General features: G+C 53.1%; 1 protein-coding gene across 1 annotated transcript; it reads left to right on the top strand.

The window, feature by feature from the left end:
- Window positions 1-6: 6 nt before the first annotated feature.
- LOC122192803 (L-gulonolactone oxidase-like) lies at window positions 7-15,426 on the top strand. The gene is made up of 12 exons (XM_042893463.1): window positions 7-2,375; window positions 3,447-3,548; window positions 3,887-4,012; window positions 4,824-4,918; window positions 5,995-6,085; window positions 6,714-6,899; window positions 12,667-12,774; window positions 13,002-13,078; window positions 13,472-13,621; window positions 14,148-14,312; window positions 14,740-14,830; window positions 15,027-15,426. Exons 1-12 carry the CDS (start codon window positions 2,373-2,375, stop codon window positions 15,153-15,155), a joined length of 1,323 nt encoding a protein of 440 aa, XP_042749397.1. The 5' UTR covers window positions 7-2,372; the 3' UTR covers window positions 15,156-15,426.
- The last annotated feature ends 226 nt before the right edge of the window (window positions 15,427-15,652 follow it).

Below are 15,652 nucleotides of genomic sequence, written 5' to 3'. Positions count from 1 at the left end.
CCCCCCACCAACTCTTCCCCGGCCCTCAGTTATTTTCAGTCTGGGATTTGTGGTTTGTCTGGCTGCAGGAAGGGTTGCAACACTGTCTGCTTTTGTCATTTGTTTTTGTTGGAGGTGGGCAGGAGTAGGAGGACCCCACTGCACCCCCAGCACCTCGCAGAGCCCCATCCTGTTGTATGCAGGGCTGCAAAGCATGGTATCCCCAGTCCCTGCAGCACCCCCAGGGATGGCTTTCACAGGGAGATCCCAAACCCCTTTCCCTCGCTGCATGCCCTATAAACCATCTACAATGCCACAGCAGGGTGGTGCTCCAGCAGGACATTGCTCCAGCAGCCCCTGGCCTCAATCCCCACCTCAGGGCCCCTCTCCTGCAGCCCCAGTTGGCTTCTTCAGCCCCACAGGTGCAAGTGTACCCTGTGCATGTGCATCCTCAGTTCCTTGGCTACACACACACATAACCCCAAGGGTGCATGCATCCTTGTTCACCTGGGTGCACACATCCTTAGCCCCTTGGGTGCATGCATCCTGGTTCCTTTGAGTATATGCATCCTTGTTCCCGTGGGTGCATGAATCTCAGGATTATTATCAAGAAGAAAAATCGTTACCTGGCCCTAAAGCGAGTGGGGAGTCAGCAGTTTGGATTTGGCAAAGCGTAAATCAGTGTTGATGTATTTCTGGGCTGTTGGCAGTGTTTAGGTGCTGGCTGGCACACACACAACAGCAGCACTGGGTTAATGAGTGTTTGCTGCAAAGTGCAAAGGTCTCTCTGGGCCCTACACGTTTTGCTCAGCTCAGATCTCAGCACCAACGTGCTGCTTTGCACACCGGATTGTGGGGCAGCTCCCTCTGCTTTTAATGGGGTCTGTCCCCAACCCTTCAAGGCTGCAGGACCATACAGTGAGGACATGGTGGGCTCCTCCCCCTCCCCCCCCCCCACAGGCCCTATTGGGCTATGGGAATGGAAGCAATTAACAGAGCAAAGGGAAAAAAGCCCTTGGAGACTGAGAAGCAAAAGTAAAGGATAAAAGCTGCCCGTAATTAAATTCTGTCTTTTATTTTTTAATGGAGAAGAAAGGAAAGGAATCGTTTTCTGGCTGGAAGGAGCAGTGCTCAGATCATTCTTGACTCTCGGATACTCAGCTGCAGCAAAGCACTGCTGCCCCATATGTCCCCATTTGTTATAGGGGCATTGGTGGCTCTCCTGGTCCCCTCACCTTTACCCAGCCCCGGGGAGGCAGCAATATGGGCAGACTGTGCAGGCACGGGGCAGAGCCTGGGCTGGGATCCCTGCAGTTTGGAAGGGCATTGCAACTGGGGAATGCATTGCAATTGGGGAATGCGTTGCAATGGAGAACATATTGCAGTTAGGGAATGCATTGCGATGTGACAGCGAGGAGAATGGCTGCAAAGGTGCGATATTCCTACAGGTTTCACAAACATAATGTTTTTAGAGGGAGGCCCAGAGCAGGACCCTGGTTCTGTCACAACCAGAGGACTGCAGCAACCTCAGCTCAGCCCTGCCTGGCACCGAATAACTGTGCTCAAGCAATGGTGTTCTCCCCTGGGTGCAGCCAAGAGCCTGCAGGCACCCAGCTGGCGAGTGGAGATGGAGGAGGGGGGAGGCTGCTGCACCTCTGCTGTTAATTAGTAATTTCTGGGCTATGTTTGGAGCTCTGCTGACCTTTGAGCACCCGCAGCTGTGAGCAGGGCGGGCGAGGAGGTGGTTGACCCCAATCAGCCCCATAGCTGGCTAATTACTCATTAAATCGCTGTGGTGCAGTTAGGGAAACCTCAGCAGGGGTTCGAGGTGGCCAGCGGGCCAAGGAAATTTGGAGGTGGATGGGAGGAGATGTGGAGAGCTCTGAGGGAGATGCTGGAGAGAGAAAGGTTCTTCAGGCTCATGCTCTGCAATTAAAAGCAATTAGTAGTTGCACAGTTGCACTGTGTCCTGCTCCCAGTGGGGCAGCAGAGTGCACTGTGGGTGCCAGGTGAGTGTGCAGAAGTGTGAAGCATCCCAATGCCTGTGTGCACGACCAACCTGAACACCTTTGTATGCATGCAACCCACAAGCCGGCAGGGCTGTTCCCTTCAGTCCTGTAGGATGGGGACATCCATTCGACAGGAGGATCTCCTCCCCACAGCCCCAGCGTTTGCAGCATCCCCCCCTAGCCTGGGGCAAAGGGCACAGCCCCTCTGCTCCTCCTGCAGAGGGCTGTTACTCATTATCCCCCCTGGGCCTGGGGAGGGGCTGCTTGCTGAGCCAGGCAGCAGCAACCCCGCATCACTCCACAACATCCCCCCACGTCACCCTGCATCGATCTGCCTTGTCCTGCATCAAACCCCACAGCACCCCACGTTTTCCATCCAGCAGCATGGTAAGGAGGGGAGGGGGGCGCCCCACTGTGGGGTAGCATTTGGGGTGGAGAGGGGCTATTATTTACTGTGACTTTTGGTAAGGATCGGATAACAAATTAAATGATGTGGTGAGAAGCCAGAAAGGTTTATTGTAAGAAAGGGGGGAGGGAGGGAGGGAGGAGATTCCCTTTATGAGATAGGATCGGGCTGTGGCTGCTGAACAGGATTTTCTGACCCACCAAACATCTCCTTTCCTCAATTTTGTTCTTTTTTTTTCCCCCATGTATTTCATAAAGTCTCCCTGTTACCCTGGCTCTGCATCTATAACTCATCCCACCTCCCCCTCACCCCCAGGGCTGTGAGCTGTGGAATCAGCATTGCTCTTGATGGCCCTGTCTCCAGGCAGTGTCACTTCCCTGGGCAGGGTGATGGGCCATCAGGCAGTGTCCCTGCCCTGCCCGGGGGGAGCTGGGACGGGAGCACTGAGGTGATGGGGATAGAGGAGCTGGGGTACCCCTGCTGCTCCCTGGAGAGGTCTGGTTAGATTTGGGGTGTCCTCCTATGGGGTCTGCTTTTTGCATGCCCATGCAAAGTGAGTTGGGAGCTGAGCCCAGGTCTATCAAACTGGTGCAGAAAAGTGTGGGAGAATGGGGTGGGTTGTGCTCATGGGAGATGCCTGCGGCAATCCTCCTGCATCTCCCCATTGACTATGGGGACATCTCCAGCAGGGTGTTGGGCTGAGATGAGCTTCTGTGCCCTCAGTAACCAACTCCTGTGGAAACCCAGCCCTGGTATGGGGGCTTTGACTGACAAAGGATGAACAGCAGGGGAGGCATTTCACACAATTGCAGACACATTCCAGTTGGAGAAGATCAGCAAGCCCAGCCCACCGTGCCCACTGCCCACATCACCCAGTGCCACATCCCCAGGGTTCTGGAACACCTCCAGGGATGGTGACCCCACCACCTCCCAACCATTTCAGAGGAGAAATGTTTCCTGATAGCCCACCTGAGCCTCCCCTGGCACAACTTGAGGCCATCGCTTCTTGTAGTATCTGTTCTGCTCAGCTTCACATCTTGGTTTTGACCCAGGTTCACGGCCAAGGAGGAGTCAAGTTCCAGAATTGGGCCAAGACTTATGGCTCTTCCCCAGAGCTGTATTTCCAGCCCACCTCAGTGGAGGAGATCCGGGAGGTAAGGAGGAGCTCCCAGATCTGTAAGGAACTAGGGGAGGAATGGCCAGTGAGGGCAGTGCCACTTCATTGTGTTCAGATGGCTCCCAGACATGACAGCACGGATCCTTCCCTCAGCCCCAGGTTGTGGCCCAACCTTCTGAGCCACAGATATGGGCATCACCTCTTTTGGGGTGATCCCAAGGGCGGCTGTGCTGGCAGGAGACTTGTTCCAGGGGTGGCTTTGGGCCTGAATGGTGAATTCTCTGTGTAAAGATGGGTGAGGCTTGAGGTTGTAATGTGCCTCCATCACCATCCATGGTGTGTTGGGTGCTCAGGGGCCGTGTGTTGCCCCAACAGATCCTGGATATGGCCCGGCAGAGGAACAAGAGGGTGAAGGTGGTGGGGGGTGGCCACTCGCCCTCTGACATCGCCTGCACTGATGACTTCATGATCCAGATGGGGAAGATGAACAAGGTCCTCAAGGTGAGGCGTTGGTGGCCCTGGGATATGGTGGCACTTACCTTGGCATGGGGATGGGTGGTATGGCACCAGCGTACCTGGGATGGAGGATGAGGGGGTCTTTTTCTCACAGGAGGGAGTTCTCCCAAATCAGACCCTGAAATGTTGGTGCCAGAACAGGGAGTGGGAGTTTTCCCATTGTGTAGAAGCCTTGTAGCATTGTGTAGAAGCTTTCCCCTTGTGTAGAAGCTTTAGAGCATGTGGAGCTGCCGTAAAAATGCAAGGGAATGAGGATGTCTTCCCAAACTGTGTTTGAGGAGGGCTCAATATCTACACATTGTCCTCTCCGTGGCATGCTCGTAAATCATTTGGGTTAAAAAAGACTTCTGAGATCCCCTAGTCCAACCCCAACCCACCCCACCATGCCCACTGCCCACATCCCTCAGTGCCACATCCCCATGGTTCTGGAACACCTCCAGGGATGCTGACCCCACCTCCTCCCTGGGCAGCTGTGCCACTGCACCACTGCTCTTTTGGAAAAGAAATTTTCCCTAGTATCCAACGTGAGCTGTTGTGTTTCTCCTGCTTTGCATCCAGACCTGAGGGTGCAGGGAGACACTGGGCTTTTACTGGGGCTGAATGGCCTGTGTGCATGCATATACATGTGTATCTGCATATTTGTGTGTGTGTGTGCAATAGAGGGTGAAGAAATCTTGACTGTAGCAGAAAATTCTGAGAGTTGTATCACTGCTGGTAATTAGGGAGCAACTCTGGCCCTGCCTGCCAGAAGCAGGATGCACAGCTCCAGCAGTTCAAGCTGTCCCATCCTTTGCAGGTGGACAAGGAGAAGCAGCAGGTGACGGTGGAAGGTGGGATCTTCCTCTCAGATCTGAACGTGGAGCTGAGCAAGCACGGGCTGGCACTGGCCAAGTGAGTGGGACACGTGTGCTGGACCATCCCTAGGTGTCTGCTTGGTGTCCAGCCTTGCCCCAAATTGGGTGTTGGGATGTAGCAAGTTTGGGGAGCTTATGCTGCAGTGCATGGGTGTTTGCTTTGGGATCTGATGGGGCACTGAGGCTCTGCAGAGTGATCCCAGCTGGTCCAACCACCTCCTACCTGCAGTGATGTTCAGGAAGGGGCTTGCAAAGGGAAACACTCATGGAAAGCTGACCTCTGCTGACCCCAGGGAAGAAAGTACTCTTTTATTCCAGGCTGGCTCAGTATACAATCATAGAATGACATGGGTTGGAAGGGACCCCAAAGATCACCAAGTTCCAACCCCCCTGCCACAGGCAGGGTCACCAACCTCCAGATCTGCTACTAGACCAGGTTGCCCAAGGCTCTGTGCAACCTGGTCTTGAACAGCTCCAGTATCCTGCATCCCTCAGTTGATATGAATGGGTTTTTCAGAAGCCCTCCGGGGTCAAATGGCCACTGGTTTGGGTGGGGACAGCAGGATGTTCATGGAGGATAAATCTATCAAGGGCTTTGCAGCATCCATAGAGAATGGGCCTGGTTTAGGCGGTCCCTGTATCCCAGCTGTTGGAAGCTGGAGGGGGATTTGGGAGAAATGGCAGGAACAGCACATTGTTTAAGAGGTGGCTTTAGCCTTCTGCCTTCCCCATGTGTCTGTTTTTGCTGTGACTGGGGAGACAGAATTTGGGAGATTTCTCCATGCCAGTGAGGCACTGTAGGCTGATGGGGAGAGATGGGGACTTGTCAGGTGGGACAAGCTGGGCTGGCAGAAGTGACCACCTCTCTTTTCCTCTCTGTGAACTAAAGCAGGATCCTGATAGATCTGACCCAAGGAGAAGTTCACATATAGTCAAGAAAAACATTCATGGCTAAAAGGTGCCCTGAAGAGCAGAAAACCCTGCTCAGAGGGGCTGGGGACTTGTTCTGGGGGATTCTGTGCCAACACACAGGGTCAACATCCAGCTCAGTAGACTGTACCCCATGCCATGTCCCACATACTCAGGTCCTCACCCAACTTCATCTGCCAACAGCTTAGGAGCCGTTTCTGAGGTGGCAGCAGCTGGTGTGATTGGGACAGGGACGCACAACACTGGGATCAAACATGGCATCCTCCCCACCCAGGTGAGTCACAGTGTCAGCGTGTGGATGTTGGGTTCTGAGGGCTACAGGGGATCCATCCCATTGTCCCATTGCCTGGTCTGGGGCTAGCATGTCCCATGAAGGACCCTGAGCCCAAATCCTCAATGAGTCAGCCCAACTCATCCCCTGGACACACTGAGACCTCTTCTGCCACCTATGATCCAGCCCCAGACTCCTCTGTCCCTATGCTTTGTTGCCTTGTAATCTGTTGAAATTGATAGAGATGTGTTGATGGTTGGACTTGGCCATCTCAGTGCTCTCTTCCAATCTGTGATTCTATGAAATAGGAGAAAGCGCATAGTTCTTCTCTTATTGAAGCCCCCCCACGCTGAACCTTTGCAGGGTCCGGGTCTGTTGTTAACTGGACAGTTATGAAAATGCTCCTCTCCTGTCTCAGATCCTACATGGTGATCGCACCAATGCTTGTGGAGATGTGAAATCATTTGGGGGAGGTTTACTTCTTTAAGCTGGCTTTTAAGATGGCTTTTCCCAGTGTCCTTGAAGTACAGAAGGGTCCTTTTATGTCAGCACGCCAAAGGTGACAGAAGGAGATGTGGAGTCTGGGACACAAGGTTGGGTGCTCACTGATGCCTGACTTTGCTCCTGGCAGATTGTGGGGCTCTCGCTGCTGACGGCTTCAGGGGACATCCTGGAGTGCTCTGAGTCCATCAATGCAGACATCTTCCAGGCTGCCCGCCTGCACCTTGGCTGCCTGGGTGTTGTGCTCACCGTTACCTTCCAGTGCGTGCCCCAGTTCCACCTGCACGAAGTGACCTTTCCATCCACCCTCACTGAGGTAAGGTGTTGACTGTGCTCCCGAAGCCTCCTTGGGAATAAGCAGAGTTCCAGGCAGAAATAGTTGGAGGGAGATTGGGAAGTAGTAGGAAATAGTGTGAGTGTGCTTAGGTGGTTAACTGTTGCATAGGTTGTACCTGTTGTGTGTCTTCATGTTGTGCTTTGTGGTGTCTTTTAAGATGGGAATTGATCAGGATGACCAAGGAGAGGTTGGCCAGGGAGAGAAGTGCCATTTTAACTCCCCATGAGTGGGAATAGTATCTTCTGGGCCTGGGACCAGAGTGGTGTGGGGTCTCTTTCTTGGAGATCTCCCCAAGTCCCTTGGCTGTGGTGCTGGGCACCCTGCTCTGGGTGGCCCTGCTGGAGCAGGCGGTGACCAGAGATGGTTACCTCAAATCCCAAGCATCCTCAGCTCTGCTTTCAGCCTTGAATCTGTCCCAGGGCAGTTCAGTGGTATAAAGGAAGCCTCACCTTCCTCACTGCTATAACATTTCACCTTTCAGCCATTTCCAGGCTCTTCTTTTGAAACTGGTTTGGACTGTTGAGGATATTTTAAATATATATATATTTTTTGCATTTACCCAGTCTGAGATCCAAATATCTGGTTTTTACTATCCTGGACCAGCATCTGTGCAGCCCCATGGCTGTGTCCCAGCCTCTCAGCATCAGCTGTCCCCTGTCTGACTCAGCACGGAGGTGGCAGAGGTGGGACCCGGGTTTCCTGGCTCAAAGCCCCCATTCCTTGTGCATCACCCTGCTTGATTTTAAGTCATTCCCACACCTGGTGGGTTTAAATCACTCCCACATCTTGTGGATTTCAGTCACTCCCGTATCTCATAGGCAATGCCTGATGCAGATTTAATGTTCCAGCTGGAGAAAATTGTCCTGGCTGGAAATCCCAGGCTGCCAAGCCAGTGTGCTGGCCAATCTAAGCAAGAAGAAGGGGAGGAGTTTGTGCCTGCACTGCCCTGCATCCCTGACAGCCAGCAATGACTGCAGGTACCATGAACCTGGTGCTTCAGGGATGGGCTGCCTCCACTGTGCTGCCTCCTGAGAACCAGAGCTTTGCTTTTCCCAGTGACAGATGGGCCACCTAAAATAGTCTGGGAGCAGCTTGGTCCTAACTTTGTCCCTTCTTGTTTGTAAGTTCTGGGGATTTTCAAGATGGGGACCCCATCTTCCAGCACAAAGGTTGGGTTTAACCATTATTTTTTGAGAGGAACCACGCTTCCTTCCAGGGAAATATGAAAGGGCACAATGGGTGGCACGCTTCCAGGCCACGCTAACAAATTCCTTCTCAGCACTCAACCACGGAGCAGCACGTAGCTGTGAAAAACTCCTTTTAAGTCATTTGTCACGTTGCTACTGCCTACGTCATCTCCATCTTACCAAGGGCTCCAACCTCCACAACGAAGGTGTATGGCGCCAGTGGCCCATCTGAAGTATCCTGTGGACTTTTGACCCCATCTTGCACAGTTCTGAAGACTTCACACAGTGTCGCTTCTTGGCAACTTCTGCTGCCTGTCCTCTCCTTGTTGTCCCATCCCCATGGCACACGGCACATGAAAGGGCACTGAGGAAAGCAGAAGTTTGGGTTCCTGCTGGCTCTGGGGCGGAGCCACAGGACTCTGCACAGAGCTCAGTTTGAACAGTTTGACTTGATCATCTTACTGGTCTTTTCCAGCCTTTATGACTCTATGACTCCCTTGGAGCCCTCTCACCCTTATATTGCCACAGTGTTGGATGGGGTGGCCCCTCCAGGGCTGAGACATGACCTGTCCCATGTCACCAACAGAAGGTCATCACTGGAGGCCAAAGCCAACAGCACTGTACCACCTGTGAGCAGACTGTTATGAGATCTGATGGCCTTTCATCAGGACAGACTGCATTCACTGAAAGAGTTACCTTTCTGGATGGGGAAACTGAGGCACAGAGTCCAACAGATGGAATCTCCATCGATCCCTCCAGTGACAGTGGAGAGCTTTGAGAGCTTGGATCTGCTCCAATCACTGATTATCTGTGTCCTCCTAAGAGGTCTGACATCCCTGCTGCTGTACAAACCTCAGCAGCATCTTCATCCCTCATCCCATCTGAGTCTCACAGGTCCAGTTCCAGCTTTGGCTAACACCAGCGCAGAGCTTCGTTAAGCTGAGCTCATGAAAAATGAAAACTTCTTGGACACAACAGTGGAATTTGTTGTAGGATTGATCAGAGCCGCAGTGATGGTAAAGCTCTGAGAAATGCTGTCCTTAATTTTTTAAGGACTGAATTATTCAGTGCCCCATTGGGGTGGCTTGAGCACCGCCAGCAATGTGGACTGAAGCGGGATCATCTTTGCAAGTCCTGATCCATAGCAGCCTGGTGGCCTTCGAGTTGTGCTGTGGGTGGTTGGGCTGAGCTGGAAGGAAGGCAGGAAGGTCCATGCACAACACCCCAGCACCTGTGGCATCTCCATCGATCACCCAGGAGAGCAGCCAGAGCTGTAGCACTATGGGCATCCCTGGAGATGTTTCCCCATGGCACCCTCTTGGCCAGCACTGAGTTCCTTGCAGGTGTTTCCAGTTGCAGAGGGGATGAGGTTTGTATTGAATAATTCAACCTGCAGCTTCCCTGGTGTCCTGTGGCAGAGTTTGCCTGCTTAAATGCATTGAAGTGTGGTAGGATCTGCTGGCTCCTTATAGCTTGATCCTCATCTGTCCTACAGCACTGTTCAGACCTTCACCTGAACTGGCATCACCTTTGGCCAAGTAATCTCTAAGTGTCTGAGGTTGGAAGGGACCTTTGGAGGTCATCTGTCCACCCCCTGTTCATGAGGTGCTTTTCCAGTGCCCTCTGCCAGGTTTCTGTCCCTGCTGCTGAGCATCCCCATCACCTCCTGTGTGATGGGGTCTCATCCTCAGGGATCTCCCAGAGCTGTAGTGCTGGGTATGACATGGGCAGAGCAACGGTGCTCAGGCTTAGCAGTGCACTGGACCTTCCTTTAACAGCAGATCTGCCCTTGAAGGTGCCAGTCGTTTTACACCTCCTAATCTGCCTTTTAGCAAGAAAAGCAGTTGTGTTTGGGACGTGCCCACAGCCCCGTAGGGCTGGAGTGTCTTTCCCTGTCCCTCAGGGCTAGCAGGGCAAAGCAGGGATGCACCCTATAAATATTAATGCCATTATCAATCCTCTGTTGTCGCTGCTCCTCGCCTGCTTCCACATCTCCAGCTTTCATGTTGAGTGGCCCAGCGAGGCGGAAGAGAATAATGGCAAGGGAGCAGGCTGCTTGAAATATTTAAGCCTGAGTTATCTAAGACGTTGCAAATAATATATGTGTCAAAGGAGCCAGGCTTGGATTTGTGGTTATGTAAGATCTGCTTGCCTTCTTTTCTGGCCTCGTGATTGTCTTTATCATTGGAATATGCTCAGCTGCCCTGGCTGCTGATGGTGACTGGGAACAAAGCACAGATAGAGAGGATTGGTGGCACAGCTGAGGTCACTTGAGCCCCATAGCATGTGCTGGTGTGGTGTTGGGACTGAGTTCAGCCTCTCCTCGACCCAACCTGATGGGAAGCTAAAGAGGGTGAGGATGGGCCAGAATAAGATGCTTGTTCCACTGACGAGTTTCCCAAAAATTCCAGCACTGGAGGGCTGACGAAGTTAGGCTCTGAGCCCTCCACTGCTGAACCCAAACCCTTGTGAGATAGGAAGATAGTGATGGGACAAGGAAGGGCTGTTTTAAACTAAAAGGAGGAGGTTTAGGTTAGATGTTATGGGGAAATTTTGTCATCAGAGGGCAATGAGAGCCTGACACTGCTGCTCAGAAAGCTGTCCCATGCCTGGAGGTGCCCAAGGCCATGGATGGACCCTGGGCAGCCTAAGCTGGCTGATAGGGCCCACAGCCCAGCATGGATTGGGGGTGTTGTAAGGACTCTTCCAACTGAGGTTCTATGATCTTTAAGGTTCCTTCCAGCCCAACCCATTCTGTGTCTCTGTGATCATTAACTACTCTTCTAATCCAACTGTTCTATGATTCTACGATCTTTGAGATCTCTTCCAACCCAACTCATTCTGTGTGTCCCAGGCACCTCATCCTGGTGCTGTACCTAACCTGATACCCCCTGCCCAGCAATGCTGGCATTGCCTTTAGTGTGCAGATACAGATCTTCCCTTTGGAAGCGTGGGTGCAGGGTGACATTTAGCACCAGCATCCTCTCCCAAAACACAAGCTCTCCACACTCCCTGGCTCTGATGGACCTGGAGGACATGTGCCAGTGGCTTCACACTCCTTATCCCCCAAGGCCTGTTTCAACCCAGCCTTTATGCAGCGAAGGGATTTGTTCTAGGAAAGCAAAACGAAGCTGAGCCGAACTCCCCCAGGGCTCAGTGTGCTCCTGGGCCATCTTCATGGCATGAGAGAAGATTTCCGCTGTGCATCCTCTGCCTCCGACCCAGGCGATGTCCCCAAGGACTCCCACTGCTCCCGCCTGCTTTGCAATTATCCTACAAAGCCTCCAGCTGATTTCCTCTGGGCTGATCTGGCTCTATCAGAGGGATCAAAGGCACACATTGAAGAGGTCGCCCCGCTAACAATTTGCTTGCGCTCTCAGGAGGAGGAGCAAGAGCTGCAGGATCACCTTGAAAGCTGCTGCCTCTGCACGCTTCTCCCCCCTGACTTGTTTTAGCTCCTCGGTGCACTTGTTCCTAATACAAACCAGAGAATGTATGGGGTCGTGGCTTTTGCCCTGTTCCTGCTTGCACAATCGTTGACTGCTTCCTTGGAGAGTCATGGAGTTGCAAACAAGAGCTTCTCCAGCCAGAAAATGGGAATTTCTCTATGAGGTTTCACGGCTCAGTGTGCCCTGTGAATGCGTAGTTAATGACAGCAGCGTGAGGTCATTAATTCCCACTAATTGCAAGAATGGCTGTTCACTGTCCACCACTGAGGTTGCCGTACCACGTGACCATGCAGTGGCCTTAACCTCACGGTGAGGTCACAGCAAAATGCTCAGTGCTGAAGCAGCCCAGCCTGGTGATTAATAGCTCATTAGTACAAATAACCCAAATGGCCCATCTGGAAGTGAGCATCCGTGACCTCCCTGGGGTTATGACCATGGGTCACCACACCCTGCGTGAAAAGAAAACCCACTGGGTTTTCTTTAAGCTTTCCTGCAAAGCTATGAGGGATCTCTGCCAGGAGGAGCTGGGGATGCTCTTTGCAAGAGTGGTAGCGCACTGTGCTCAGGGTGAGCACAAGTTTTTGTACATGCAAGCATGGAGCAGGAACAAAGACTGATATATCTTCTAATTTCTGCAGTGGGATTTCCTTGAAGGAGCACTAGGATGAGACCCTGTGTCCTTAGGAACAGGCTGTCCTGGGTCTGCAGTAACCCCCATCTCCACCTGCATTGTCCCTGCTGTCCCCGTTCCTGGCTGTCTTCAGCTGCTGGCAGGCAGCTCATCCTCTTTAAAGAGCTGCCTTTCCTAAAGCTCTTTTTTGTGTCTTGATGAATAATTTGTCAATTCTGCATTTGGAGCAGGGTGCATCTCTGGGATGGGACTGTGTTGTGCATCCTGGTTCCATGCTGCACATCCTGGCTGCGTCCAGCATTGTGCCAAGCTGCAGAGAGCTGGGAGGTGAAGGGGAAGATGGATGTGCTGTGCTACCCTCGTGGGGTCCAGTCAGCCCCATAGGCTCTGCCCTGCAACCTTGGACCTTGGCACGGTGTGGGGTCCCTTCTTCTCAGGGTTATAATCCCTACCAGCCCTGTTTCCTCTGGTTCTTGCAGGTCCTCAATCACCTTGATGACCACCTGAAGAGATCCCAATACTTTCGGTTCCTGTGGTTCCCACACAGTGAGAATGTCACCATCATCTACCAGGACCCCACCAACAAGGCAGGTACCACTAGGCCCCAAGAGGAAGGGAGAAGGGCCATCACCAAAGTTGCACCCCAAAGCCTGGTCTCTTCCCAGGTCTGGATGTGACCCTACTTCATCATGGGAGAGAGATGTGGGGGTCCTGGGGTGCCCTTCTCCAGACCCCCACTCCAAAGTGGGATGCAGAAAGCTGCAATCCCTGCTAGTCCCTAATGACCATCATCTTCCTCTGCTTGGCTTTGCAGCCCCCCTCTTCCTCTGCTAACTGGTTTTGGGATTATGCTGTTGGGTACTACTTGCTGGAGTTTCTCCTCTGGATCAGGTAGGAGCATGGGGAGGGTTTGGGCAGCCTCATCTCTCTGTTTTCTGCATCTCTGCACTCGGGGATGTGGTGGCAGGGGGGAGGATGCGACCCAGAACCCCCCATCCCTGGGAAGAGGAGGCTGCCCACTGCCTTCTGTGCAGGAGCACGTTGGGGCTGGGGCTGATAGCTGGGGCTGCACTGCCCTCGTGTGCACAGAGCTGGAGCAGCCTGCGCATTTGCAAGGGAAAAAAAAATAATAAATAAATAAATAGGAACTTTTTGAGGATGTGATACCTGGGGTGAATAGAGGGGATGCAGACCCTTCAGAGGGCATCCCTGGGTTGGGGCTTGGGCTCCATAAGCCCTGAGCACTGCCCCGTTGGATTCTCACCTCCTGCTCTCCTCCCACAGCACCTTTGTGCCCAGCTTGGTGCGCTGGATCAACCGCTTTTTCTTCTGGCTCCTCTTCAGCTCCCGGGTGGAGAACATCAACGTCAGCTACAAGATCTTCAACTACGAGTGCCGCTTCAAGCAGCATGTGCAAGACTGGGCCATCCCCATGTAAATGGCCCTGCAGAACCCTGACCCATCCCAAAACACATGCTGTCCCTTGTGCTCTGCCCAGCCTAGCTTGCCTGGAGCAGGAGCAAAGCCACAGGGAAAGGGACCAGGCTAGCAGGCACTACTGCCATCTGCAGGCATAGTGTGGGGACCCTTCTGCATCCATATCCTGGAGTACTGATACCATGTCACAATACAATCTTTGGTTGTCTGGAGGAGTTTTGGGTGCCCCACCTCTGGAGGTGCTTAAGGCCAGGTTGGACGGGGCCCTGGCAGGCTGATGTAGTAGGGGGCACCCAGCACACGGCAGGGGTTGGAGCTCAGTGATCCTTAAGTCCCCTCCAACGTAAGCCATTTTATCATTCTGTGATCTTGGAGCTTGGTGATCCCAAAGTGATAGGATGGATATGCTGGGATATGTCACAGGGACATGGTGAATTAGCACAGGAATGGAGCTATGGGGCATTTTAACCCAAAGGCTGCTGGGTGGGACCATGCTGACGTTAACTGAGCTGCTCTTGGGCAGTGAGAAGACAAAGGAAGCGCTGCTGGAGCTGAAGGCTGCCCTGGAGAACAACCCCAAGATGGTGGCCCACTACCCTGTGGAGGTGCGCTTTGCTCGAGCGGATGAGATCTGGCTGAGCCCCTGCTTCCAGCGGGACAGCTGCTACATGAACATCATCATGTACAGGTGAGCAGCCCTCTCCTCTCTGTTTAGGATATGTACTCAGAGAAACACACACATCTCAACCACCTCTGGCTCTCAGCTGCCCCTGCAGAGCTCCTGCACTTTTGCTTGCTCACCCCACTTGGTGCTGGGCAAGTGTTAGTGGCATAGAAACATAAAACCATAGAATGGTTTGGGTTGGAAGGGACCTTAAAGCCCATTCATTCCCAGCCCCTTCCTTAGGAACAACTCCCACCAGCCCAGGCTGCCCAAAGCCCCATCTGGCCTGGCTTTGGCCATTGCCATGATGTTCCTAGAGGGTTTCCACCACCTGGTTCTTGTCAAAGAGTCCATGATGGTCCCCTGGGCTTGCCCTGCTCCCCCTGGTGCGGGTTTCTCGGGGGGGGTGTACAAATTCCCCTATCAATGCCCCCTTGCTTGGCTCCCCCAGGCCCTATGGGAAGAATGTGCCCCGGCTCAACTACTGGCTGACCTATGAGGGCATCATGAAGAAGTATGGTGGGAGACCACACTGGGCGAAGGTATGTGTGGCTACATTCTTCCTGGGGTCCTTTCCCTTTCTCCATCACGGCTCTTCTTGGTGGGGGCTTTTTGGGTGGGAGAGGGCCAGAGAAGGGCACCCACATCAGATTTCTCCCTTGGGGAGGGCTGAGCATGGGCTTCACAGCAGTGTGCTCCTTAGCCACAGGCAGCCCCCCACCATTTCCTCTCCTGTAGGCCCACAGCTGTACCCGCAAGGATTTTGAGAAGATGTACCCGGCCTTCCCCAAATTCTGCTCCGTCCGGGATAAGCTGGACCCTACAGGGATGTTCTTGAACACCTACCTGGAAAAGGTGTTTTACTGACAGCACGGGAATGGAACAATGCAGGAGATGGAAGAGAAATCAGCTGTCATCCCTGGTTCTCAGGACACCCCAAAGCTTGTAGTCCTTGGTGACCCCAAAATGCTGTATTCCCAGCTCTGTTCCCAGCTGTTGCAATGGCAGGCAGCATGGGCTGGCCCTGGGAATGGGGCTGTGTGTTGGCATTGCTCCTAGTGGGTCCCTGAGATATGCACAGTTCCAAGTGTCTCCTGTCCAAGCCAACATCTGAATAAAGAGCTTTCTAGCAGAGCCAGCCTCAGTGTGTACTTTCAGGTGGGTATGGTGTGCTCAGCTCTGTGGACCAGAGAACGGGCTTGGTGTCCCTGAGTCAGAGCTGGACACAGGGACCAGAGCCCATTGCACAGCTCAGGCTGGTGCCATCCAGGTCTTTGGGCTCAAGCCATTGCCCCTTGTTGAGGAACACAGGCAGATATTGGAAGAGGTTGCATCTGTGTTGGTATAAGAGAAGCCATGCTTGG

The sequence above is a fragment of the Lagopus leucura genome, unplaced genomic scaffold, assembly GCF_019238085.1.
Source record: "Lagopus leucura isolate 7727_CA_CO unplaced genomic scaffold, USGS_WTPT01 109-23_obj-0_obj, whole genome shotgun sequence".
NCBI lineage: Eukaryota > Metazoa > Chordata > Aves > Galliformes > Phasianidae > Lagopus > Lagopus leucura.
Note: the sequence above shows the minus strand (reverse complement) of the source record. Positions and strands in the feature narration are given on the sequence as shown.

What these genes read in the sequence shown, in the direction of transcription:
- LOC122192803 (XM_042893463.1), top strand. An exon ending in GAGTTTCTCCTCTGGATCAG is followed by an intron (nt 13,079 to 13,471) that starts GTAGGAGCATGG and finishes CTCCTCCCACAG; the next exon opens with CACCTTTGTGCCCAGCTTGG. An exon ending in CAAGACTGGGCCATCCCCAT is followed by an intron (nt 13,622 to 14,147) that starts GTAAATGGCCCT and finishes GCTCTTGGGCAG; the next exon opens with TGAGAAGACAAAGGAAGCGC.